Source organism: Neopsephotus bourkii, unplaced genomic scaffold (genome assembly GCF_033783945.1).
Source record: "Neopsephotus bourkii isolate Nb327-2 ecotype Australia unplaced genomic scaffold, CSIRO-AGI_Nbou_v1 NB_1792, whole genome shotgun sequence".
Lineage (NCBI taxonomy): Eukaryota > Metazoa > Chordata > Aves > Psittaciformes > Psittacidae > Neopsephotus > Neopsephotus bourkii.
In genome coordinates this window covers 4,913,997-4,941,932 of record NW_026902266.1, presented here as the reverse complement: position 1 = coordinate 4,941,932, position 27,936 = coordinate 4,913,997, and the positions used below count along the sequence as shown (strand labels likewise).

Sequence of the window (27,936 nt, the reverse complement as noted above, 5' to 3'; positions counted from 1 at the left end):
GTCAAAATTAAGGCTGAAATTCAGAATGCCATGAGGCATTTTGCACATTAGTGCAACTGTTGAGATATTTAGTCCAGCTTTCAGGCCAGAAACAGAGGTTAAGCACTGCACTTGGTGTCTAGCTTCCTCCCCTCCCATCTCAGAACAGGAAGAACATATCTTAGATTTACAATTCAAAAGATTTTATTCGTCTAAATAGCTATTACTTTTTGTTCTTGATAAGTATCTAGCTCCCCATTCTGGAGAAAGATGAAAATTAAGCTAATACCAGTGCCTGCAAAGCACAGTCTCTTGAGAGTGCTCTCAAGTATTTTGGGGAATCTTAGTCAGCATACACCAGCCCACGGTTAGCTGGCAACACTAGTAACTCCCTTAAAGGAAAAAGGCTCAAATGCCACTAGACAGCCATTTGGAAACTGCATAAATCACCCATTAGTGGGAACTATTAACTCCTTCACAGCTACTTATAAGATACAGTTATATTCTTCATTATGAAGATAGAATACACAATTACAGCTCTCAAACAGCTGTCTGGACAGGGACAAAACATTTCAGAAGTATCAGTATTTGCTTAAACAGTGAAAACATTAATATTTTATGTATTTTACATGTGAGTTATATGTCTGTCTGTTGAAGACACTGAAAAGATGAGAGGTTTGTTGTCCAATCTGGACAGAGAGATGGTTGTTCCATGGGAGTTCCCACACTCCCTACGCACTGACGAGCTTGTGGGGAAATCAGTAGTTAATTTGTTCAATCTCATTACCTCAAATTTTGTTATTCCACATCTCTAAACATAGGTTAGGAACCTAAGAGCTTGAATGTTTCTCTTGTTTCTCTACTGAAACTACTGAAGTTTCTCTACCGAATTTCAGTGAAAGTAAGGGTGCACAAATGTGCTGACCAACTGCAAGACACAAAAGACATTGAAGTACAAATCATACTACTTCTATCAAAATGAATGAAAACAATCATTAAAAAAGTGGGTAGATACAACAGGAAGTCTTAAATGCTATGACACCAAGTACTTGGATGCCAGAGATGGACTACTCATCAGGGACTGTAGTAATAGGACAAGGGCCAATGGGTTTAAACAGGGGAAGTTCAAGTTAAATATACGGAAGTTCTTTACTGTGAGGGTGGTAAGGCAGTGGAATGGGCTGCAAAAAGAGTGATAAATGCTCCACCCCTGGCAGTATGCAATGCCAGGCTGCACAGAGACTTGGGTGACATGGTCTAGTGTGAGGCATCCCGGCCCATTGTACACGGTTAGAACTAGATGCTATTAAGGTACCTTCTAACCCAAACTATTCTGTGCTATGTTACACATGCATAGAATACCACGGCACTGGAAAATTTCCAGTAAAATTGTTGGGCCAACCAGATGAAGCACAAAAGCATTCATGTCACCTTGAACTAACATACAACACATTTTATAACCCTTCTTCTACATACACAGGAATAAAGTCAGAAGAAACCTAAGGATCTGCAAGCCTATTTTGAAAACAAAACAAGACAGCTTATACTGTAAGGAAGATCAGCAACCTTGAATTTTATATACAAAGCCTTTGTTTACATGGCTGGAAGTCTAAATCACCCAAATTTAGTTTAAGTAAACTCTGCATTTTAACAGTAATTTTATCAGCATGATTTTCTCCCTAGCCTTTTATATTAGAAGTCATCAACATGAAGACTTTCCTAAGCAGGTGAGGTTATTTCAATAAAAGCCATCATCATAACATCATCACAGTTTGCATTTAAAAATTCTCCAAATCCACATTTATCTGTTAGCGAGGAAACCTTACTACTGCTGCTGCTTTTAAAGTAGCCTCAAGTAATCTAGAGAGACAAAAAGGTGGACAAAACAGAACTGTTTCATCACACCAACCACAGTGACCTTAGCCCTTCCCCAGGCAATTCCTGCCACATCATACACTTAGATCAGTTACTCAGATTAATATTAAGCTGCTATCACATGCAATTCTCAGTCAAAAAGGTAAGTTGAGCACCAAACATACACCTTCTTCGCCTACTCTCCCCCTCTCAACTCAAGCAACAGCAGTTGTACTCCTCTGCATTGCGCACTCACGGGCATGCTTCCGCCTCCTCCATCAGGGTGACAACTAAGTCGCAGCCCTCTCCATTCCATTTTTAATCACATGGATCCTAAGAGCTGATCTGTGCTAAAGCAGAATTTTAAAGCCAATTTAAGCCAAGCCTAGCCATATCCACAGAAGGCCCTGCTCGCAGGCACCCTTTCAGAGGCCTGGTTTTCCATCAGTGACGTTTCGAATTGAGAGGCGTTCACGGATTTGGAAGAAGACCAGAGCCACCTCTCTCATCCGCCACAAACATTCCCGCACCACGAATACACGCCAGCTTCGCTTCAGCTCCCTATAAACAACAACGACGACGACGGACACCAGCCGTCTGGCATTCCCTTCCGCCGGGACAGCAACTGCAATATTCAGCGCCCCTCCGCAGACGCGTGGGAGGGAAGCTAAGAGGGGAAGATGGGAGAAAAATACCCCAACAACCCACCCAAACGCACAAATCAACCCAAACCCGCAGCCCAAACCCTCAGACTGCTCCCCCTCCCGCAGCGGCGCCACCCCCCCCACCCCCAGAGCGCGTCGCCATTTCGTGAGGCAAAAGCGCTCCGAGCTATCCGCTACAAGAGATAAGGGGAAGAGAAGAGCACTGGTGAGGGGATTCAGGGAAAGAAGCCCCGGCCCAATGGAGCAACGACCCACAGCAACGGCCGGCCCGGCCCAGGCCCCAGCCCCACCGCGCCTCGGCTGCCACTCACAGTTACGTATATCAGAGATGAAGACCGCCAGGCCCCGCATCCCATCGCCCTTCGACACCGCCGGCATCGTGGCGCGCGATCACGGCCGCCCAGCGACACGCCAAACCGCCACAACCACCACCACCGCCACCCACTCTCCCCGCGGGATTCTTCAGGCCGCTGCCACCGCCACCGCCTCAGCAGCGCGCAGGCGCCGGGATGGCTCCCGCGCCCCCGCGGGCGACGGGCGCGCGAGGCTCTGGCGCCACCTGCCGCGCCGAGGCGGGGGTGTTGCGGGCCGCGGCGGGCGGGGTCGCCGTCATGTCCCCCGGCTCCTTGCACCGCGCCCTGGCTATCTCTGCAGGAGCCCGCGCCATCCTGCCGGGAGGGGTGGCTGCTTAGAGGCTGAGGCCTGAAGGTTGGCGGTGCTGTTACTGGGACGTCATGACCGTTCACCGCCATCAGGGCAAACAGGCACAGGCCGACGTGAGGGGTGCTAGGCAGGCGGGGGCAGCCCTTCCCCGTGAAGGAGTCGGAAGGGTGGCTTCAACCGCTGAATCCACGCGTTGAATCCATTGCACGTTCCCTGCTCATGAGCGACCTAATCCCTTCCTCTCTCCGTGCTCCTACTGCTCGAGAAGCTTTATGATTTCTGAAGGAGAAATACCAAGATTCGCAGGTGCCTTCAGAGGATGTAATTTCTGAGGGAGGAAAGGGACAGCCGATCAGGAGACAAGAAAATTATACTTCAGCGGTAAGCTTTGGGCAGTCTGATAGTCTAGGATCTTATTCCTAAAACGTGGAGAGAACAGGCTGTGATCTTGCTTTCCACAGGGTGAACTAATGGAAGCCGTGCCTCAGTCCTGCAGCTCAAAAGGGGCCCCAAAACAGTGCATGGGATCTACTTGAGGTACCTTGTGCCAGCCCAGGAGCAGAGCCATCTTTTGTCACGTCCTTGTAAGTCTGCCCTGAGCTGCGTAAGAGATGCAGTTGCTCTGTGCTTCGTGTGGTCATTCACAATCCTGACTCTCTGTGGGCATGCAGGCACGCAAACCCAGCCCTGCATCTTTCTCATGAAGGCTGTGAACATGCAGAGCATCACACTCCCGTGCCACATCTACTCCTAAGATTAGACACATTTGAAGTTTAAACCATCCTGAAAATGCCAAAGAGGTAGGACTGTGCAGAGCATTTTATCTCATCAGCTGAAAATAGATTCAAATGGTGTCAAAACCATTAATCTGCCTAAACAAAAGTATATTGAGAGTTTCGGTCATAATGCAAATGATTAGCATACTTAGTGGATTATAACGACCGGGAGAATTGTGGGGTTTAGGGCTACTGGTAATCAATCAGTCGTTTCATCTGTTTTCCAGTGTACTTAAAGCCATTTCATTTCCCCTGTTCTCCCATCCCTCCTCAAATTGAGCCCAATATCTAGCTTTTAGCTACAACCTATCTTCCAAGAAAGGCACTCAGTCTTCACCTGACACCATCAAATTCACTGTTTGCCTGGGCAGCTTGTTCACGTGGTTGATCCTTCTCAGAGAGAGCTTGCTTCTCATTTAAATTTATCAAGCTCCAATGTCTTTAAGTTGATACATTTTTCTCTCATAGATAACCAGATAAATGTTGATACTATCTCTCTGGTAGTGTCTGTACACTTCAGCTCACCTCTCAAGGGTCTGTTGTGCATGTTTTCAGGATACATTATTACATGAGTACTTTTTATTTATGTAAGTATCTATTAGAAAGACAAGATGACAGCATGTGGTAGTCACATATGTATCAGTTTCTCCCAGGATCCATTTTTTAAATCAAGTGCAACTACAGTCAGTCATGTACAAGTAGTCTAACATTCAGTTCAGATTCTCTGCATTTGTAGGCTTCCATAAAGAAAACTCTTTTCATAGCTTTACAAACTTTGATGCTTAACAATAATTTTCATTTACCTTTGAAGCTGAAAACTTAAGATGTCACTACATAAGAGTTTCTGTTTCAGAAAAAAAAAATACAAATTTTTTTTTGAGCTAACCAAAAAGTTGGAACTAATTTCTACTCTTAAGAGCTCAGTGACACCTAAAGGCTAAGTGTCCTGGCTGGCTGTATTCTAGACAATACTGCAAGTACTTCCAACTGCAAGTCATGCAGGTACACTTAAACTACCTTTTAAGTGGTGGCTTAAGTACTGCTACCAGAATAGCTGTGACAGTACCAAGCTAAGTTTGGGCTGCAAATTCTGCTTGAGAACTGGGGTAAATTCAAGTAGTTAACCCATGTGGAGCTCTCTAGTTTTGTAACTATACTGCTAAATATTTAATTTGAAGTGGCTCAGTACGCAGTACACAAATCCTGGTTATTTTATGTCAACCTCCTTTGACTGACTTCTGAGGCCTTACTATACTCATCCTTCCTCTCTGTCTTCTTTTTTGCTTCAACAACTGCTTATGGAATTATGGCAAATGCATGGGTATGTGTCTGCACTTACTGCCTCATAGTCTAGAGCTTATTAGCCCGTCAGACAGTTTTGCTAAGGGGAAGATGCAAAGAAAGGAAAGAGAAACTATAATGGTCTTTGTATGCATTCTTACTGAAAGAACCATTGTAATGTGAACTCAGCTGTTATACAGCACAGAGTTCACACTAGGCACAGTCCTTTACAAAACCACTGAGTGTTTACAAATATGTAATGGGTGGGTGTCAGGATGATGGAGCTAGGCTTTTTTCAGTGATATCCAGTGATAGGACAAGGGGCAGTGGGTGTAAACTGGAGCATAGAAGGTTCCACGTTAATATCAGGAAGAACTTCTTTACTGTGAGAGTGACAGAGCACTGGAACAGGTTGCCCAAGGGGGTTGTGGAGTCTCCCACATTGGAGATATTCAAGGCCTGCCTGGACAAGTTCCTGTGTGATGTACTCTAGGTTACCCTGCTCTTGCAGGGGGGTTGGACTAGATGATCTCTTGAGGTCCCTTCCAACCCTTGGGATTCTGTGATTCTGTGAGTTAGTAAATCTGGAAAACATTTTGGTTTGAGCTTAACATCTATAAGCACCAGTCTGAAAAAAAAAAAATAGATTTCATTAGTTCCATCCCAAGATGTGATTTTTTAAGATATTTAATTACCGTAAAGTAAGCATTAGTCTCAAGAAATGCTTTACTATTACAGAAGATGTTTTGCAGCATATTTGTCTGCAAATAAATCCACAGTTTATCCCATCTTTCCCATAGCATATAATTTTTATATATATTATATATTATTTAATAATTTTCAGAATTTCATTGCACTTTGGTACAAAGACTTGAATAATTACACTGACCTTCATAAACCTATTACCATTAAACTGAATGGATCCAGCTGGTGAGTATCCATTTGTGGGAACTACAAAAAGGGAATTGTTCCTTTCCCTTTGTTACTTCTGTCAGATTTGTGCCGCACCCCAACAGTTATTGCTTTCTTCTGGTCCTCATGGTCATTCTAACCATTACTAGAAGCAAACAGAGCTTGAGAGAAAACAGAATCAGTGGCTCCTCCACAGGTACACACAATCACGTTTCTCTACCTGACACCTAACATTCATTATCTATTATTAGAGGGCACAGATTTATCAGCAATGCCTTCTGCAATTTCAGAGGACCAGATGTGCTGCTTTCAAGATTAAGAAACACAAAGTTAGGATAATATCACTATCACGAAACCCTAACTTCCAGAGATTTGGGATGGATCTGCCTAGATCTTTTCTTTCCAGTGAGCTCAATGACCAGAAGGGTTTTACACTCAACCTGCTTATATTAAAACATAGAATAGAAAGCTTTAAAATAAACTTCAAGAAAGTAGATGAGATAAAATATTGGTAAATAAAGGCTTTACAAACAAAGGCTTTGCTACCTGCATGCTGGCAGAGTAATGTCAGCCAGCTGGGTGTCTTTGTGAGTTGCAATGAACTCTATCTAATTCCTTCTAGTTCATAGGGGTTTTATTCATTTAACCTCTGAGGTCCTTCTGCTGTTTCTCTTAGCTTGTTTTCTTCCTGACTACAGGCTTCCACTCATTTCTTGCTGCCACACCATTCTTATTTTCTGAGTATGCACAGTTACTCGCCAGGAAGGCAACACAGGAATCCGCCCCCATGTGTCCCATCTTACAGTTTTTTTAAAGGAATACTAGTGTACAGACTGAAGACACAGAAATAAAACTGATATGGTCTATCACAGGCAACCATAACCTATTTTTAAACTTATTTATGCTTCTTTGAGCTGGCCACAAATGCATATAAATAAACCAAAAGACTTATTGTCAGTAATAATAATCAAAATCAGTAACTGCTGGAGTATGAGGAATAAACAGAAAACTCATCAGCATTTTATGTAAAATACTTTCAAAGCTTCAAAAGACTTTGCATTTTTAGGTAAAAAAAAAAAAAAGCAGCATGAGATAATTCCAGGAAAAGTGGTATTTAATGAGTTAAAATTAGTTGCACATAGGGAACTTTGGTGCTGAGATGTCCAGCACTGTTGCACCCAGCCTTCAAGTACCTGGCTCAAGACATAGTGCCAAGTTCAGTTACTGAATTTGGTATGCAGTGCATGGACAGTGGGAGTTAAACAAGATACATTCATGATTCCAAGAACAGATAAAGATTCCAGTATCTGAAAATGTGGAAGCATAAACATCCCATTATCTTTTAGTCTTGCATACTGGAATGTCAGCCTCTGGTAGGGACTGCCCAAGACCTACCTACTACCAACCTACTGCAGACATGTTAAAAACTTGGATGTATGCTCTACAGATAAGGTCTGTGATTCCCTTCTAGGTAGCTACAGGTCTCCTCAATGACAGCATGCACCCTGTCAACTAGTTGCATTCCCACTAAGACTGCAAGTAAGAGTGTCAATAGGACAATATAACAGAAATGCAACACAGGAAATCGTAGATTTCGTTACTCAGAGGTTGTAAACAAACCTGATTTTTCATGCCCTTGTGCCTTATCTCTGTTGTTCCTCTTGTTTAGAAGTGTAACATGGAAACATTTAAAGTTTGTGGGAGATGAACTGCATATTATGAAACAACAGAAAATCTAGTACCACATTAATTCTAAATTACTTTTGGTACAGAAGTTATGCACCTTTTAAACTTGGGTAATATATGAAAATGTACTGCGTTTCAGAGATGCCTATCAAACAGTCCTATGAGATTAAAAAAAAATTACCACTTCTGAGTGAAAGCTGAAGTAGTCACATTGTATGTGAAAACACAAACTGAATAAAAATCTCAATTTAAACCCAAAACATTTATTTTAAATCCTGTTAACGGCCATCTAACACTTGACTCCTCCTTTTTGCGTATCTCGATTTAGCAATATTTTTTGCTGTCTCTGCAGCCTTGGCTGTTACTTGGCTGTCTCCTGGTTTGTGTATGTGTTTTAGCCCAATCTCCCACGTTCCCTACACTGTTTGCTACAGCTTGTAATAAATGAAGAGGCTCTTCTAGGCAATTCACGGTTAGACCGTGACTAACACTTGCTTTCTCTGGGTACTGATGAGCGCCGTTACCCCTCACACTCCGAGATAGCGCCACTAGCACCTCCCCGCCGGCGCCCGCCGGCGCCGCTGCCGCCGCCACCACGCCCCGCCCCGCCCCGCCCCGGGCCGGGCCGGGCCGTCACCAAGCAACACCCACTCTCTCGAGCTCGCAACTGCCGGCCCTGCCTCTGCGCCATGTTGGCGCAGCCAGGGCTTAGCCGCCACCCGGCAGTCTCCTTTTCGCCGCCTCAGCACTGCCCCGTCAGCTGGCGGGGAGGTGCCGGCCGCCTCTACTTCCGAAGCGGCGGCAGGCGGTAGGTGGTGGCTGACGGGCGGCTGAGGGCTGCCTGTGGGGAGGGAATGGAATGGAAGGGGGCGGGCGGTAAGGCTGTGCAGCGGCAGTGTGGCGGCCCTCGGTTTGCGCCACGCCTGGAGTGACGGGGTGACACGGCAGTTGAGGGGGCCCTCGGTGGCTGCACGGGGTACGAGCTCGGAATTAGGCCGCAGCGGGGGCTGGCTCTGAGGGAGCCTGGGCTTGGCAGGCTTGCAGGCTGCTGGCCATCACAGGACTGGGTGGAAAGCTTTGGTCTCCTGAGAGACGAGTATCGGAGGCAACTCTTACTGTCAAAGTAGAGCACCTGACAAGAGGAAAAGGAGTGATACTTACACAAGCTATAAGGGGGGTTTCACTCTTCTCACACCTGAATCTAGTTTTTGTTGATTTAACTTGAAAGCACATCGACGGTATGCTTCTTGGGCTTCTTTGCTAAGCGATGCAGACTCCTACAGCAGTAGTTAGAATCATGTTTCTTTAGAAATAAACATTAATTCTGATTTCCAAATAGCTACTGTATCATCGTCCAAGAGTATTTAGTTTCTTTGGTTGCCTCTTTTGGGCAGCCTAAATCTATGCCAACTTTCTCTCTCTCTCTTAAAGATTCATTTAAAACCACTGACTGAAAGTATGTTCCTTTCTATGGAGACTTAAACAGTATTTTTAACCTGGGTTAGAGACAAATGTGGGCTGCAGGTCAGTTTGTCAAATAATGCATTAAACTTTAAATTGTAGTGTCAGTTGAGCAGAGTCTTCAATTTTGCTTGCATTTTGCAGTGATACACGAAATGAATGCTGAGCTCATGCAGTTCTACTCAGTTTAATTAGTTTGAGGACAATTAAAAAGATATGAAGGAAAATGAGCAGAACTAAAACTTGATGGAGGTCTAGTTTTGTAAAGTTTGCAAAATTCATGCTAATAGTTACCATAAAGAGCATTGTCCTGGGTTCAGCACTAGCAGTCCGTTTTCTCCTTAGTAGCTGGTGCAGCGCTGTGTTTTGACTTTCGGCCTGGGAGTAGAGCTGATAATGCTGATGTTTTAGTCTGACCAAGGACTTTCTGAGCGTCATGCTCTGCCAGGGAGGACGGAAAGCCAGGAGGAAGCAGAGACAGGACACCTGACCCAAGCTAGCCAAAGAGGTATTCCATACCACGGCACATCATGCCCAGGATGTAATGGAGAGTTACCTGGAAGGGCTAGATCAGTGGACTGTGGGGTTGGACTAGGTATCAGTCGGTGCTTGGTTGGGCTGGAGGGGCGCGTTATCAGTTGGCAGGTGCTGAGGTGTTGTATTCTCTTCCCTTGTTGTTTCCTTTATCATTATTGTTATTGGTGGTAGCAATAGCGATTTGTGTTATACCCGAGTTACTAAACTGTTCTTATCTCAACCCGTGGGAGTTGCATTCTTCTCGATTCTCCTCTCCATCCCTCCGGGAGTAGGGGGAGAGCAAGAAGGGGGGCAGTGAGTGAATGAGCTGCCTGACTGGTTTTAAACCACGACAAGCATTTAAAGTTTGTCTAGATAATCTCTATGTAGTAGAGCAATGCTGTCTAGTCAGTTTTCACTAAACTGATGGTGTTAGAACAAACTATTAAAACAAGGTTCTAGCCGAGAGTCGATATTGTACTGTCACTGGCAAAAACCATTTTCCCACAGGCTCAGTGCTTCCTATAGATCTAGGTGGATGTTGACTTAACAGTAATGGGAAGATGAATATGATCGTGTCAAGGAAATGAGCACATTTTGATGTCTAATTAGAGTTCAGTGATGGCTTTTTTTAAGCTTGTTTTCTTCAGCTGTTAAAAGTTCATGTCTCTTCAGGGAACTGGATGCTGTTGCTAATTATTTCTGAAAGTGAAATTAAACACCTCCAAATCAATATATACGAGTTTGTGGAAGAATTGATATTCTGTCCAAATAATTAAGACTTGTATCGACTATTCAGGATCTGAACTCTTCATCTCTGCAGTTGCTTATAGATTCTGTCAAGCTAGATGGAACAGAGTAGATGCTATCAAGAGCAGCCTGCTTCATCTGATATTTTAGGATGTGGAAAACAAAGGGTTACCAGTGACCTTGAAGTCGAAGAAGCAGTGTATCACCTTAGCTATGAATAATATTGGATATTTCAAATGGTACAGCAATTTAGCTTTTACCCCACTCTCTGGATCCAAGAAAGCTTTCTGCTTTTATTTTGCAGTGTTTATAAGACTTGACTAAAGCCTTGAAATAATTCTGTACATGATGGTTTTGCTGCTCTGTTTTCTTGGGTGCTAGTAGCTTTCTTCTTTTCAAGCACTTCTACTGCCGTCATCCTTCTTCTGTGTTCCCTAATCATGTGCTCCTCTCTGTTTTACTACAGAATCCCTAACTCCTGCAGTAGATATTTCTGATTTTTTAAATGTAACTGCAAAGTCAACCACGTCCAAAAATGCTTCAGTTTAATGGGTTGTTGATCTCATCTCTACATTACAATTCTTGGTCTCAAACAGCTGCTCTTCCATTGACTACATTTCCATTTAACCTTTAAGGTTCCTTCTGCCACAGTATTCCTTCAGAGTGCTCAGTCTGCTTTTGTGGTATGCATCACCTTATGTTTTGTATGGGAACAAAATATTCAGTCTTTGAGTAGCACTTGTTATCAGTGCCAACAGAACAAGTCTTGTAAATATGACTTGGAGAAATGAGATCATAAGTCTTCAAAATGAGTGGTAGAAATGTTAATTCTTCAGAGTAATACAGGAAGCAGGAGATTTTTTTAAGTTTAACAAAACTTCAAAAGAATTTTGGAAAGGTAACCTTTTTTTCTTTCTCCATTAGGACCTCATAATGATGAGAAACAGCCTAATACGTATTCATAGAATCATAGAATAGTTAGGGTTGGAAAGGACCTTAAGATCATTTAGTTCCAACCCCCCTGCCATGGGCAGGGACACCTCGCTCTAAACCATATCACCCAAGGCCTCGTCCAACCTGGCCTTGAACACTGCCAGGGATGGAGCATTCACAACCTCCTTGGGCAACCTATTCCAGTGCCTCACTACCCTAACAGGAAAGAATTTCCTCCTTATATCCAATCTAAACTTCCCCTGTTTTAAGTTTTAACCCATTACCCCTTGTCCTATCACTACAGTCCCTAATGAAGAGTCCCTCCCCAGCATCCCTACAGGCCCCCTTCAGACACTGGAAGGCTGCTATGAGGTCTTTGAAAGCTTCTAGTTTATTATACATGAAAGCTAGTCACAGTTTGATATTTAAGACTTCCAGAATTAGTAGCAGGTTGCTTTTGTTCATTCTGGTATTTTACATCCTTTTGCTGCGGTTTTCCTAGTGCTTAATATTTTTGCTCTGCATTTTGGTTTTTGTTTTTTTTTTTTTTTTTTGTTTGGTTTTTTGTCTTTCCTCTGAAAGAATTAAATAAATAGTGCTGAACAGAAATGTTCTCTATTAATTCTTAATTCAAGAAAATCACATAGTTAAACTGAGCACTCCTTTTAAATAATGCAAAGTAGTTTGATTTAAAACTGAAACACGAAGTGCTCAGAAGTCTGGAATAGGGTCAAACTGTCAGTCATTCTTTTAGAACCAAGGGGAAGAATCCCTGTTTTGTGTGTGGTTTTGGTTTTGTGTTTTTGTTTTTTGGGTTGTTTTTTGTTTTTGGTGTGTATGTGTGCGTGTTGTGTGTTTTGTTGTTGGGTTGTGTGTGTGTGTGTGTTTGTGTGTTTGTGTGTGGTGTGTTTTGTTTGTTTGTTTTTTTTTTTAATTCTGTGTGTGTCACCAATTTGGCAAGGAACTGAAAACAGTGCTCTCACCTGTTAAAGGCATATAACTATCAGCATATGGCTATAATTCATTCTGTCTCTTAATTATTTTGTGACTTGCTGACTGGGTTGTACAGGAGCAGAAACAAATGGTATCTCTTATTTGCTGTAGGGAAGGTAAAGTGATAGTATAATTGTTCTGAGCAGCAGACATTTATCTCAGTTTCAGCTGTAAGCCATTACACTATAGAGGCTCTTTAAAAGGGAAGCTGTAAATGTCCAACCCACTCTGTCCATGATCAATCTACTAAAGCAAGGGACAAAAAAAGATGTTCAAGCCTAGGAGTCTTGTAAAATACTCTGCTATTTTGCTGTCAGAGGAAAAGCTCTGTTAAAATGATACTGCCTTAATAAGTCTAAGCCTAGAGGACAGAAGACAATAGCTTGATTTTTCTTAGGCAAGAAAACTGAGTTAAACTGTTATATTCATCTTTTCATAGATATTTGAACCTTTATGTTTTCAGGGCAGGAGAAACTTGACATGGGGGAAAACATAATGAGGCTCTTCTGTACTTCGGTTTCTCTTACTGTGATTTGCTGGCTAGCTGAAGGTACTCTGTCAAAAACAGATGTAAAGAAAGGTGCTACAAAAAAACTGGAAGAAAAGGTAAGACAAATAACTGAAATGCTAATTTTATTTGGCATGTGCAGTGAACTAATTGAACTTTGGTAAATGGATTCTCATTCTGTCAAAATGGTGTTGGAAGCAATCATGCATTTCCACTGAAGCTTATGATCACAAATAAGACTTCTTGAAACTGTCCTTTCCTTCAGCTTTTATGAGTATCTCAGATGGTTCACTCCATGAACCAACTCCTTGGTGCAGACCTCTGGAACTTTATCCCCCCATGGAAGCTGCAGAAGCAGGAAGTTTTTTGTCCCCACTTGCATAGCTAAAGAACATATTTCCATTCCTTTAGAAAGGGGATCAGGGAGCAGTAGTTTGGGCCAAGAGTGCTAGATCATTTACTGGTGGAAGAGAAGGTGATCTCAGCCTTGCTAATGGGACAGCTGTATTCTGACAGGAAATTTTGAAGAGCCTCTTAACCAGCAGTTCCTTTGCAGGGAGAAATTATTCAGTCTCACAGCAATCTGAGCAAGTGGAGCCAACACGCTGAAGTCTCCCTTAACTTGCTGAGCATGTTCTTGTTTCCTGCTTCCTTGCTTTCAAAACTGCAAGAAAGCACAGCAGTGCAAGAGAATGGGTATGTATGGAGAGGAATTGCATTTACCAGCGCATATACCAACTGTGTGTACTTACTGTTGCCAGACATGTTTGGGAAAGCACAGCAGTGCAAGAGAATGGGTATGTATGGAGAGGAATTGCATTTACCAGCGCATATACCAACTGTGTGTGCTTACTGTTGCCAGACATGTTTGGGAAAAATAGTAGACATATTAAAAATTCTCTCTCTTAAATTATAAATATAGTTAATCGTTCAATATACAAATGCATCTCTCATTGCTTGTATTACTTGCTTACTCAGTGTCTACCAGGAAGAATCACAAAATAGTTAAGGTTGGAAAGGACCTTAAGATCATCAAGTTCCAACCCCCCTGCCATGGGCAGGGACACCTTGCTCTAAACCGTATCACCCAAGGCCTCGTCCAACCTGGCGCAACCTATTCCAGTGCCTCACCACCCTAACAGTAAAGAACTTCCTCCTTATATCCAATCTTAACTTCCCCTGTTTAAGTTTTAACCCATTACCACTTGTTCTATCACTACAGTCCCTAATGAAGAGTCCCTCCCCAGCATCCTTATAGCTCCCCTTCAGATACTGGAAGGTTGCTATGAGGTCTCCATGCAGCCTTCTCCAGGCCGAACAGCCCCAACTTTCTCAGCCTGTCTTCATACGGGAGGTGCTCCAGTCCCCTGATCATCCTTGTGGCCCTCCTCTGCACTTGTTCCAACAGCTTCATGTCCTTCCTATGATGAGGACACCAGAATTGCACACAATACTCCAAGTGAGGTCTCACAAGAGCAGAGTAGAAGGGCAGGATCACCTCCTTTGACCTGCTGGTTACATTGCCTTTTGATGCAGCCCAGGATAGGGTTGGCTTTCTGGGCTGTGAGTGCACACTGAAGCCTTCTCATGTTCATTTTCTCATCGACCAACACCCCCAATTCCTTCTCTGCAGGGCTGCTCTGAATCTCTTCTCTGCCCAACCTGTAGCTGTGCCTGGGATTGCCCCGACCCAGGTGTAGGACCTTGCACTTGTCATGGTTAAACTTCATGAGGTTGTCATCAGCCCACCCCACAAGCGTGTCAAGGTCCATCTGGATGGCATTCCTTCCCTCCAGCATATCAACCACACCACACAGCTTGGTGTCATCAACAAACTTGCTGAGGGCACACTCAATCCCACTGTCCATGTCACCGACAAATATGTTGAACAGAAGAAATTCTAGTCTGCAGGTAGTGAGAGTAGTGCAAAGTGTTAAGACAGGTCTCATGTCTAAAGCGACTGTGGTAAACCAATAGATGGTTTCTGTGTACTCACCATGCACACTTAATTAGGCCTTTTCTCTTTCTGTCTACTAAAACTATTTGTGCTGTTTCAGTTAAAGCAAATTTTCCTTAAAGGTGTTAAGAACGTTTGCCTTCAGTGACCACAATACAGCTTAATCAGTCTAAATAGATCCAGTTTTAGTATTCAAATTATTGGTTAAGAACTCCTGACCCCTTTTTATTACTTTGGGGGTAACATGTCAGAAAGCATTGGCTAGGGAGCAGAATGCCATCAGCTGTGGTGAATGATGTTCTTTAATCTTATAAATTCTTACTTATTATTTTTTAAGTTGTGTGCTTTTTGCCTGCAGACAAAGTTTACTGATGATGACAAATCATGTCTGAGCACTGTTTCAGTTTTCAATCAAACTGCTTGTCGTGGTTTAACCCCAGCCAGCTAGCTTTTCACTCACTCCCCCCGTCTCTTCTTGCCCTCCCCCTACTCCTGGAGGGACAGAGAGGAGAATCAGAAAGAATGCAACTCCCACGGGTTGAGATAAGAACAGTTTAGTAACTAAGGTATAACACAAACCACTGCTGCTACCACTAATAACAGTAATGATAAAGGAAATAACAAGGGAAGAAAATACAACACCCCATCACCAGGTGAACGATAACTTGCCCCCCCAGCTCGATCAAGCACCGACCGATACCTCCTCCAACACTGCAGTCCACCCTCACCCTTCCGGTAACTCCCAGTTACCTCCTGGGCATGACGTGCTGTGGTATGGAATACCTCTTTGGTCAGTTTGAGTCAGGTGTCCTGTCTCTGCTTCCTCCCGACTTCCCTCCTCCCTGGCAGAGCATGAGGCTCACCAAGTCCTTGGCCAAACCAAAACATCATTTTTTTCAGCTCTGTTCCCAGCCCGAAAGTCAAAACACAGCACTGCACCAGCTACCAAGAAAGAGAAAAATGACTGCTAGTGCTAAACCCAGGACACTGCTCTACATTGTTTGAAAGGAGTGTTTAGGGTTTAATGATGTGATTTTCTTATTTTATTTTTTCTTTAAGTTTGTTGCTATTTAATGTTGCTCTTATGTGTAGCTGATTGTAAACACTGTCTTCTCCCCCCAGATACTGCATTCTGATAAAAATGTGCAGGACCGGGGACTGGTGGTTGTGGATCTAAAGGCAAAGGATATTATACTGGAACACAAAAGCTATTGCTCAAAGAAGATGAGAGAAAGACATTTCTCGGGAGATGTTCTGGGTTATATTACTCCTGTAAGTTAGTAAAATGAATAAAATTATGCTTTGAATGAATATGCAGGACACTGTGCTAATCTGCAGTCTTGCATCTCTGCTTTAAAAGCATTTTTACAATAATGGAAACTTCTGGTCAAATGCAGTCAAATAGAGCTTTATCAATAGCTGGCCTGGGATTCAGGTGGTCTCAAATGCTTGTTCTCCTATCCGTCTCTTGGAGGATGTCTAAGTCATACGTTTTTTTTCTTTGCTGGTACAACAGAGATGATAATATTCTTATGTCCTCAATGAGGCATGTGACGTTGCAGTAAAGTCGGAACAAGAGGACTACTAAGTGTCCTCATAACACATAGCTAGTGACTTGAACCTTCTAAATAAACAGTAAAAAATTTATGTTGCTGTCAGATCTCTTTTGCTGTCCATTCTTGCTGTTATTCAGGGGAGCTTTTCTTGAATAATAAATGCTGCTTTCTTTTGTTTAGAGGATGCATTTCATTGTATCAGTCTTACACAGCTCAAAAAAGAAGTAGGTGCCCTATAAATTTTCACCTTTCTCAAGTTCTCTTGAGTGTAAATGTAGTCTGTAAATTTTGAACTGTGTTGGAATTTACATTCAGATTTCTGTAGTTCAGGTGAATTTTCACAATTTGAAGATCGCCTTTCATGTAGCTATCAGTTTCCAGAGTACTTTCTTATTTAAGTAAAAAGAGTATCACAGAAGGTTTATTCAAACTAACAAATGGGGACCTAGCAAATGATTACATTTGTATGAAAGAATTTGTATTGGTCAATAGTAAGGTGAACTGTATATCTTGCTTTTGAGCCTCTCACTTGTTTTGGTTTTTTTTTCTCCTTTCTTTTGCAAGTGGAACAGTCATGGCTATGACATTGCTAAAATATTTGGAAACAAATTTACACTAATCTCACCAGTCTGGTTACAAGTGAAAAGGAGAGGGAAGGAAAGGTTCCAGTTCACTGGACTCCATGATGCTGATAAAGGTGTTACTTTATTTTTCTTTGAATATGCATTGCAAGTAAGGTTACTAGTCTTGTTGCAGAGTAGGTAGCTTTGGCAATATGTGAATGTGGGTTTTCCTGGTTCTGCCTCATAGTGAAGTACTTCCATCCATTTAATTATTTGAGGGAGTTTTCTTTAGAGTGAATTTTTTTCAGTCTCCATCGGCTTCCACATGCATACATAGCTTACCAGTTCACAGAATGAGCAGAAAGATTGGCTTTTCCACCAGGCTGTTTACAGAGTCCCTCTTAAAAAAAAAAGAAAAAAAAAAAAGGGAAGGGACAAAGAATCTGTAGAGGCAGAAATAGTCTGGTATTTGCACTGTGCAGTTGTTTACCTGTTGTGTGGTTCCCCCCCGCCCACCTTTGCAAAAACCTTTGGGTGAGTTTGTTTTGGGAATGGAAGATAATTTTAATCTGAAGAGATTTTTTTTTTTTTTTTTGCTTTCAAGAAACTGGTGGCAAGTTCACATTTCAGCTAGTATGTTCTTTAAATAATAACTAAATAGTTTATGGTTTTGAACTCGATTGAATAGGGAATCTCATTTGAAACAGCTACTGCATTGGTGTCTACTAACAAATTCATTGTAGTGCAGTGACTGCCAAGAGGAGTGGATGGGACACTCGAAAGTACGATCTTAAAAAAAAAAAAAAGAAAAAAAAAAAAAAGAAATTCCTCCCAGGTGATGCTCAGTGACTATGTAAGTGTTGTTCTAAGTAGGCAGTCAGATAGTTTACATCATGAGGCAGAACTATGAGCAGCATGAGAGGGCTTGGGTAGAGACTATTGTAAAACTGCCGTGAATGCTGGTTGTGCTGTGGTGGAAGCTAATACCTTCAAATTCTGTGTGTCAGAGGATGTTTTGTCTGTGCTGGTTATGAGCTAGTAGTCTGGCAGAAAGATACAATGAACTAGGCTACATTATTTGAAGAATGCTTGAAAATATGTTGTCATTGTCAACATCGTTCATATTTTAACAGTGTTCTCTTGATACTGTTTGACAGGTTGGATGAAAGATGTCAGAAAAAACTCCAAAAACATCAAAATTGGTGAGCCTCTGTATTATTTTTGGTGGGTTTTTTTTTTTTTTTAATCATCTTTAACTGCTAGCTGAGCAAAAGAAGGCTTTGCTCTGGATGTGTATGGGAGAAAGGGAGGTTACCTTAGCATACCTGTATGAAGGAAAATAAAAGCAACTAAAAATAGATAGTTAAGTAACTGAAGTGTTAATCCTGTTGGTGCCCTAATGTTTTGCCGTAACTGCTTGTTTCTGGATAAACCCTGGGTCACAGGGCCTCCTTGTAGGGGCAGTTTTTATTTAACACTACGTGTATGCAATAGTACTGGGAGGGCAGTGTACAAACTTGTTGCTCAGTTAAAAAGTCCAACTCTGAGTCAGTTAGACTTTCTTGCATGATAGTTGAAAAGTCCTCCTTTGCCTCTTCCCCCCTTGAAGCTGGGAACTCGAGGGGTGTGCCACAGTGCGTGTGTTTAGGGAAAATACCAAATATTTCTGTAGAGAGAATACTCTGCTAGACTTTTATTTTTCTATAGCAAGAATTCTGTGGAATTGCAAACCCCTTTTTAATTCAGAATGGAGTATGAAATTGAAATACATTAGAAAAATTGAGTGCTCAGTCAGATATTTTAAATCAGCTGCCAAATGATAAACCTTTAGATCTCTTCTAAAATACACTTCTACATCCTTGGTAGTTACAGAGGACTTAAACATAACTCTGTGTGAGTTGTTGGCTTTTCTAGTGTGCATGATTATCATATGTTTTGACAGCAGTTTTCCTGACTCTTGCCTGACTGTTTTGAATATTTTGGTTTGCTAGAAAAAGAAATCACATGAGCTCAAGTCCCTGTGTTTTCCAAAATAAAAATTTGTCACAGGGTCTTTAATAGAAGAGTTTAGTAGAAGAGTGTACAGGGTTGCGTACAAAAGAATAAATTAGAATTTGAGGTGAACTTTTCTTGTTCTCGTGATAGAATAGATGCACAACTTGCAGAAAGACTGCTGCTTCATGTTGGTGGTATTTTAAGACTTCACATGGGGCTCAATTAAGATCATAAACTCAAGTAGTAGAATCAAATAGCTCAATCAAGTGAAGGTATCTTTTCTTAAAACTTGCATCAGTGCGGACCTTTAAACAAAAAATGAAAAAGAATGTTCTACAGTGTCAATTTATCTGTGCAGCTAAAGTTGGTCAAAGAGCAATGATCTTAATTATGGGATGTGTTGTTTAGTGGCATCTCTGCTTGTACCTGCTGTATTCGGTTTCTGCAGAAATATTCCAGTGTAGATAGTAAATTCTTCATTTTCACTACTGATTGACAACTTTATTTGATAGTGCCTCGAATTTTGTTTGATGGCTGGTCTTACCAGGACTTCGAAAGTGTTTTTGGCAGTGAGGATGAGATAGAGGAGCTTTCCAAGAATATGGTTCTGCTAGCCAAGGTAAAAAGACTTTTTGAAAATGCTTATAAAGCAGTGTGAGATTATTTGATGCCTTTTGAGTAGGTGTTTTCTCATTTCTAGAAAATCTGCTCAAAACCATAATGCGGGAGGATTTTTAGTAGTGTGTCCTAGTATGTGCCTATAAATATGAAGTATTTATACATGTAAGTGTGGTTAACTACAAGTCTAAAGTGAGACTGTGCAAGTCTGATCAACATAACCTTGTTATGTTATCGTTGGCAGCTGCACAGGTGACTTTTGCCTGCTGTAAATGATGATTGATTAAACTTGTTCCAAACAGCTGTCAGACTGAGTGTTACTGGGATAGTAGTGGATACCTGATAAGCATCTCATGGAGATTGCTTAGTGAGCAGACTGCTTTTTTTTTTAAGTTTCTATTAAAAAATAAATCATATTATGCAGGGGTTAAAACTGGTTAGTAGCATTTTTTGATAGGCAGAAAAAAGGTCACGAGCTTAATGAGTGCTATTTTCTGTGTGACGGGGGTACATTTGGGCTCAGTGTGACAGAGCTGTTGAGCCACTTCTACTAGCAACAATAACTCACTGGATGTCTGTTACTGTACAATTTTGCTAAGGTCTGATAAACCAGTTTGCTTAAAATATTAAGAGGTTGGAGAGACGAGAATTTCCTGTGAGGAATGTTTACTAAGATTTTCTGTACAGCCCCTTAGCTCATAGCTTTAGAGCTATGCATGTGTGGGACTAAAGAAGTTGCACTAAAAGACATTCACCTTTATTGGTTTATTCATGACAGTCTGCTTCATTACTGTCAGAATAAGTTTTCTCACTTGCTACATGATGTAAAGAAATCTTACTGTACTCTAGAGGAAGATGGATGTAGAGGTAAACGGAATAGTTTGTTAAAACTTTGTGACTGATACATCAGTTCTAGGTCCTTGGTAAGGGTTGGCCCCTTAAGGAAAGGGTACTTAAGTTGGCAATATCCTTGATCACGCTAAACATAAATAATCACAAGTGAGATTAATTGTGGGAGATGTTTGGAATCATGGCTATGCTAAGTTAGCATTTATATTTTTGGACACAAGAGCTCATGAGTTTTTTACCAATATACATGTAAATGTATGTTAAATGATTTGCTTAACAACCATCGCTCATTAATGACTGAATTTTCCCAATCTGATATTGGTTTATCCTGTAAGAGTGGAAGTCATGAGTTAACTAATAGAGGTCTTTAACTTTTGCATGTTTGTTAAATAATTTGTGCTTCTTTTTGACTTTTTCATGAAATGCTGCATTAAAGACAAAGCTGGTGTAGGAATACAAAGCATGTTCAATCTGTAACAGTATGAGAAAAACTACAGTAATTGTGTGCTTTGATACTGTATTATAATCTCTGACAAAAGCATAATGAATAAGCATAGTGATTAATTTATGTTGTTGTTGATTTCCTTTACTTAGAATGAAAATTTTGATGGTTTTGTAGTTGAAGTTTGGAGTCAGCTGGGAAATCAAAAACAGACGTGAGTATAAGTCTCTAGGATGCAATTCCTAAAATTGTTTCTTTTAAAGTATGCTTTTAATTTCTTCATATTGATTTGAATTTTTCATTATAAATAAATACACTTCATTCTAGGACAACTAAAGTTTGTTCCATTTATGTCAGAATGAAGTAGAAGGTTCTACTTCACTCTACATGGGTGCAAAGATTACACAATAATCTTCACAGCAGACCTAGCAGACCACATTAGCCTTTCATGTTTGAGTTCTGCAAGGTGTTACTGTTGTGCAAGGGTGAAGAGGGTACCTCACTGTATGCTCACTCAGTTGTTGTCACCAGCCTGTATTATGATATTGACTGGTTTGGGTTACTCCATGAAGATTGCAAAGGGGGGATACTTTCAAGACCACCACATTTGAGCTGATTAGGAAACTTTCCAAGCCTTTTTATAGAGCTCTTTTAGACATACTGAAACTAAAACCAAAATTCCCAATGAGAAGTAGATCTAGGGAGAAACCAGCTTTGGGTTTTTTGCAGGCTCAGTATATATAAGGTCTGTATTTTAGAGTAGTTAATCTACCTTTTAGTAGCTCTGCTAAGAAGTTTCAGTGAGTCTGCATTTATTGTAGCTGCTAAAACTAAAGGTCTTATCCATATTAAGCTGTTGCCTGACATACTGGTTTCCTTGAGCAAAAGCCCATTGGCTGTCTTAACACCTTGGACAAGATTCAAGGTAAGGCAATCTCCAGACTGCTGCTTCAGGAGGAAAAGGGAGAATGTGTGTTGAAATGAATGATTCAGTGCAGTAATCTGGCAGTTTTGTGTTATTTCCCTCAGGAAATTCAGGCATCCATTCCCTAAAGCATGCGTTCCTACCAGCTCTCTATTGCCTAAAATGTCTGGGGAAAGCCAGATTCGCAGAAAGCTTCACAGAATGCAGACTTTATTATTGAAGACTTTAATCTTTTAAAAATGGTTACTTCAGGTTATTCTCTTAAGGCAAATGTTACTGACTGGCACATAATAGTTACTACTGGAACTGAATGTGTTATTAACATTTCCCTAGAAAATCAGCACTTGGGAGCAAAGAATTGAAACTGCAGCATCTTTGTAGGTTTGTCAGGGGATCCACCATTTGTACTGGAACAGGTAATTCTTAAACTAGATGTTCTTGCTCACGATTAGGTAATTTGCCAGGTCGTTCTTAAGAGTTAATCTCTATACGGAGCTCTGAATCTATTGCAATAAGACAGCCAACAAGGTGATTTAAGCAATTAGTAGCTGCCAGTCAGAAGTTGGGTGTAGTGGTCAGTTTATGTATTTTGTTTCCTGTATTTCAGTAGAATAGATGCTTTTCTTATTAGTCAACTTACATGAATGTAAGATAGACTATATTACTGTAATTTTAAGATTCACTGAAGACCAACTTAAGCATACTGGCATCAGAGTTCTGTTTTGTGAGTGACACAGATGAACAGAGCATACTTTTTTTTATTAGCTCCTTGTGTAAGTTTACTTGTGACATGGTAAAAATGCTAGTCTTTGCCAGAAGTAATGCTGGTTCAAAACAGCATTGCTTGTCCTATTTAGTGTCCTAATAACTGTTTGTCTTAGGGGAGGTACTGCTTTGTAGTTGCTCTAGCCTTTAGTAGCCAAATGTTATTTAGGTGAAGTGTAGAAGCACTGCTTACATACTCACTGTCTATCTGTTGGTGATAAAAAGGAGCGGGAAGTATTTTTCTTCAGTGAAGGGTCATACTCGTAGAGTGAAATGCTAACTGCCTTTTTTGCTCCAAGTCAGCAGTGTTTGATCATATGTGTCCACCTGTGAATAATGATTTAGGATTACCCCAGATAAAAAAGTGAAAGATGGTATTTGGTATAAAAACATGAATAGAAACAAAAGAGATGGACTGCAGGTTTTCTTCCTCTTCAAGACCAGACTGGATTTAAGTGCTTTATTGTAAACTCATCAGTGGGTTTTTTCCTCCCTTTATTGCCACCCCCTAGAAATAGTTGAGGGGCTTAAGTCAAGAAATACTTTGTGTCTCTCCTCAGAGACAAGGATTCTGACTAAGGCTTATTTAGGAAGCAAGCTGAAGCTAGGCTTGTGTGTGGAACAACAGTTCTGTTAATGTAGAAGCGCACCATTATTTTAAAATTTTACTTTGTGATGCTTGTAAATTATGGGACCAGTGTCTTCATATTGAGATTAAGTCATTTCGTCTATCACTTGCTCAAAAACTGGATGGCTTGGGTATCCAGTGCCCCACAAAAAACAACAACAACAACAAAAAAAAAACCACCAACCAACCCACCAACACAACCAAACAACAAACCAAAAACAAACCCCCCCCCCAAAAAAACCCAACCCCACCCACAACAAAACAACCACCCCAAACAAACAAACACAAAAACAAACAAGAGGTTTTCCCTATCAATATTGTTTTGAGTGAACATATGCTTTGAACAGATCTTAACAGATAGAATAAAGTGAACTTGGCACGTTGGCAAGCCTGTATTTTTATTGCCCACCGAGTGGTGTTACTTTGGGATTTGCTAATTTCCTTTTGAATAGCAGAGCAGAGTTATTCCTGTTAAATGGGTAAGCATAGATGGTCTTTTGCTTCCCTTGCTCCTTCCAGAAAAGTGGAGTAGCCCATGACCTCTTCAGCCCACAGAGTGGCAGTATTGTAACATGACTCATCTTCCTTGTCAGATTATTTCGAAGGTGACAAACATCAGTAGTAAAGCATGTTTTTAACTTTGGAAGGGTGGGGATTGTTTGATGGATAGGTGTCAAGACAGAGATGACCCCTGATTCTTTGGAGATGTGATGTTTTTGTAGAACAGCCAATTTGTATGCTCTATCTAAAGTATCTGTATTAACTGTTAGGTACATAGTATAGGCTTTCCTGACTCAGATCCCTCAAGGTCAAACAGCTGAAAGTAGCTTAACCTACTCCTAGATAAAGGAACAGAAGATCATAATGATGCTCCTAGGAGCACATGCAAATTACTTTTAGAGCTGTCTGACAATACAAGGAGGCCAGCCTAGCTAACACAATTGATTCCTGTTTTTTAGTATGAATATGTCTTAGTTTAAAAAGAAAATTAAAAATCAGTTGTTTTTTTTTTATTATCATTTTCTGAAATACAAGTAGTCATCTCACATAGCAGTGAGCAGCATTTAATGACACTCAACATGGGTGCATAAGAACATCTGGGGCTATGCTACAGCTGGCAGCTTGCCTTAGGAAATGATAGAGCTGTGGTGTGGATCTTAAGTAAAAAAATATTTCACTTAAAAGTCATTGAGGCTTTCCAAAATGCAAGTGGATGCCTAGCTGTTAAATTAATAAATGATAAAGTGGTACTCTATTATTTGAATTATTCGTTGTATCTGTGTTGAGGGAAAAGCTGTGGAGATGATTCCTGTTAATTTTTTAATTAAGCTATGGAAAAGATCCATGATCCCATTCAGTTCATTACCTTAGTGGTGCAGCAACACTTAATAACAGCACTGTTTTCTTTATCAGACTTACAATGGCTAGAGAGAGGGATTTGCATAAAGAACATTTGTGTTTGATATAACATTTCAACTACGAAATCAGCATCCACTCTCTAAAGACAATGTGTAGTGATACTTCTTAGCAGAGTGCATCAGTATTTCTTGAGTCAGGTGAGTTTGCAAAGGAGTCTGAAAAGCTGCAAATTAGTGTCTGAACTCACTAACAAATTGGGTTATGATTTAAATACCACTTCATATATCAGAAAGATGGAAGCTCCCGTCTCAGTAGACCTCAGCTGAGCAAGTGTCCCTGTGAGATACCTTTTTGAATAGGTCACCATGGATTTTGGTTGGACTGAGGAGGCATGATGACATCTTTGTAACACATGCTCTCCCCATTGTCTTGATGTTGGGGCTTGAAACACTGCATAGCCTAAAGGCTATGTAACAAATTTTGTAAGAATCTCCACATAACAGGATAACAGTGTTAGCTCTGTGCAAGGCTTCTGTAAACCCACAAATCCTGTAACTAACTACTTTAAGAACCTGTCATAACTGAACATTTTTAAGATGGGGCAAATTTAAGTACTTCTGTTAGCCGTTTATGTATTTCTGGGAAAATCTTGATTTTTTGGGGGGGCTACTCCAACATTAGAAAGGAATGAAAAGTCTTCATGCAAGGTCTAAGAAGTTATCTAAAGAGCCTTCAGTTTCCTGTTTATCCTAGCTGGCATTACAGGTGAGGTGAAATGTTGCTAAGAAGTTATGTTGCTGGCATCCACCGAGACATTCAGTTCTGTAGTTTCAGGCTCACTATATATCTTCTGGTTTACATATTTTTAAGCAGAACTAACTTAATCTATGTGTGGAAAATAAACTTTGTTTGTTTTCAGGAACAAAAAAATTCTAATCATTCTGGTTTGGGATTAGATTTGCTCTATAATGCATGGTAAAGTCTTATATCAATCCTTTATGCTGTCTTTATTTTTTTTTTTCATATTCATTTAAATGATGGTTTTACCAACAGTATAAGTTTTATATAAGAAAACTATATGCCTAAATATAGCTGTCAGGTCTCCAGAGATCTACATGGCAGAAATACTGAGAAAACTGAGCCAGCTTTATTATCCTGATTGTTTAGTTAACAACTAGACAGGATGGTGTCTCTTGCTGTTCTTGCTTGTGAGTTTATTTGGTGTGAGTTTTTCCCTCTGAGACCTGAGTCGTGAAAAAGGCGTGAATGCATCCATCAGAATCTCACAGCATGCATAAAAGTGCACACCAGTCTAGCATCAGCTGACAGATGGCACTGCCATCACACAGAACCAGTCTGAAAACCTGTTGTTCTTGTGGTGTTTTTTTTTTTTTTTTTTTGGTCATCATGTGCTGTAGGCTCTTGGTATCATGCAGAAGGTGACCTTCAAACATCTTATCATTGGTAGGAGTATAGGCACAAAATGCTTTTCTGGCAGTTCTATCCTTCATTTTAGTCCTTGAAAAATTAATCTATTAATCAAAGTTGTGCCATAATTCACTCTAGTTTCTTGGTATTAACTAGGCAGTGAAATGGTGCCAGAGGGCAATTTCTTCTTGAAGCAGACAGCTTTATTCTGTCCAATATTCTTGATAAGACATAAATTTTAGGGAGTACTGACTACCAGCTTGCGCAGAAAATGTGGCTGAAGTTGGAAAGTTGTAGAATTTTGAAGACTCACACAACTGAAGGGAAGGTTATAATAGTCCTACGTATCTTCTGCAAGGCTTTTCAAATACAGTACAGTCCACTCTTAACGCACTGAAGTAAACTGTTCTACAAAGGGTCCCCAACACAATGGACCAGCAATGCCAGAAAAGGGGAGTTCTGAAAAAATAAGCTTCCTGCAGTCTTTGGGTGATGAAAATTTGGAGGTCTGCATACTTCAGAAGAGACAGGATACTTTGAAATCATGAAGACTTAGAAAACTGACCTACCAAATGGTAGTGATAGAAGGCCTAAGCTAGTAAGAATGAAATAGACCTTAATTAGCTCAATATAGAGTCTTAAAGGTGCCAGTGTTTTAGTAGCTACTCTGAAGTTAAATTTGACAATAGTGAAGTCTCTGGTAAATATTTAATGAAGCCTTTTCAGGAAGATTGAGTCTATTCCCACTTTTCCTGCACCTCATTATAATGTTTGAAATGTCAGTAACTTTTCTTTCAAAATTACTAGTGGTAATACAGCAGGGTATTGTGTTTAAAATACTGGAAAACACTGTTGGGACATAGTAAAGTTTTAATTTATAGCACAATAAATGAGCATTGCCATTTGGGGGAGAGGCGAAGGGTGCACATTTGATTTATATAAGCTGTCTTGGCTGACAAATGGAAAAGAGCCAAAATTAAGTGATTTAGGTGATTCTCCTCTTCTATTCTGCTCTTATGAGACTCCAGCTTGAGTACTGCATCCTGCTCTGGGGTCACCATTGTAAGAAGGACATGGACCTGTTGGAGCAAGTCCAGAGGAGCGCCACAGAATTGGTCAGAGGGCTGGAACACCTCTCCTATAAAGACAGGCTGAGGGAGGTCAGGGTTGTTCAGCCTAGAGAAGAGAAGGCTCCAGGGAGACTTTATAGCAGCCTTCCAGTACCTGAAAGGGGCCTACAAAAAAGCTGGAGAGGGACTTTCTAGAAGGCCATGTAATGATAGGGAAAGCAGTACTGGCTTTAAACGAAAGAGGGTAGATTCAGATTAGATGTAAGGAAGAAGTTATTTATGCTGGAAGCAGGTGGGCCAGAGCTGTGGCTGCCCCATCCCTGGAAGTGCAAGGATAATTTCAGAAGAATAGGATGGTAGTACTTTGAAAGACATGACAGTACCAGAAGCTTTTTCTGAGAGTTCAGGTCTGTATCCTGCCTTTCCTGCTTTAACATTTTTAAACTACTGGAATGAGTCGTGAATTTACTTTCTACTCAGTTCAGGTTTAAGTATAGTCCTGAACTCACCTAGAGTTCTGTGCTAATATCATCTGTCTGACTGCCTTCACGGATTCACCCTGCAATGGGTAAATATGAAGGTTGACTTTGTTCTGAAGAATCAAGTGATTTAAAGGCAGGCATACGGCAGGGCCATATTTATAGTGCAAATTTAAGGTGATGTTGGACTCCTCTTAAGATAACAATAGCTATTAAAAACTTTTTTTTTTTTTTTCTCCAGTCTGTCTCTGGAGGATTTTCTGTTAACATCACCATTCAAATAAGGAAGACTGAAAACAGTTTATGTGAGAATTTTGAAGGTTAT

At 40.9% G+C, this 27,936-nt stretch overlaps 2 protein-coding genes across 8 annotated transcripts in view; one reads left to right on the top strand and one right to left on the bottom strand.

The window, feature by feature from the left end:
* AP2A2 (adaptor related protein complex 2 subunit alpha 2) overlaps window positions 1–3,022 on the bottom strand; it is a 47,930-nt gene extending 44,908 nt beyond the window's left edge. For 4 of the 5 annotated variants that reach the window (XM_061380221.1, XM_061380224.1, XM_061380223.1 and 1 more), the window contains exon 1: window positions 2,810–3,021. In XM_061380221.1, coding sequence (XP_061236205.1) covers window positions 2,810–2,876 — 67 coding nt within the window. In that variant the 5' untranslated portion in view covers window positions 2,877–3,021. Of the gene's footprint in view, window positions 1–2,809 lie in introns of all 5 variants that reach the window. The other variant, XM_061380222.1, reaches the window with a different exon arrangement.
* A 5,469-nt stretch (window positions 3,023–8,491) lies between these two features.
* The window catches only part of CHID1 (chitinase domain containing 1), a 134,237-nt gene continuing 114,792 nt past the window's right edge, over window positions 8,492–27,936 (top strand). Inside the window, exons 1-7 of one of the 3 annotated variants that reach the window (XM_061380313.1) lie at window positions 8,492–8,635; window positions 12,919–13,075; window positions 16,057–16,206; window positions 17,055–17,187; window positions 18,211–18,255; window positions 19,561–19,667; window positions 21,110–21,171. In XM_061380313.1, coding sequence (XP_061236297.1) covers window positions 12,923–13,075; window positions 16,057–16,206; window positions 17,055–17,187; window positions 18,211–18,255; window positions 19,561–19,667; window positions 21,110–21,171 — 650 coding nt within the window. In that variant the 5' untranslated portion in view covers window positions 8,492–8,635; window positions 12,919–12,922. Of the gene's footprint in view, window positions 8,636–12,491; window positions 13,076–16,056; window positions 16,207–17,054; window positions 17,188–18,210; window positions 18,256–19,560; window positions 19,668–21,109; window positions 21,172–27,936 lie in introns of those variants that run through there. The other 2 variants (XM_061380314.1, XM_061380312.1) reach the window with 2 other exon arrangements.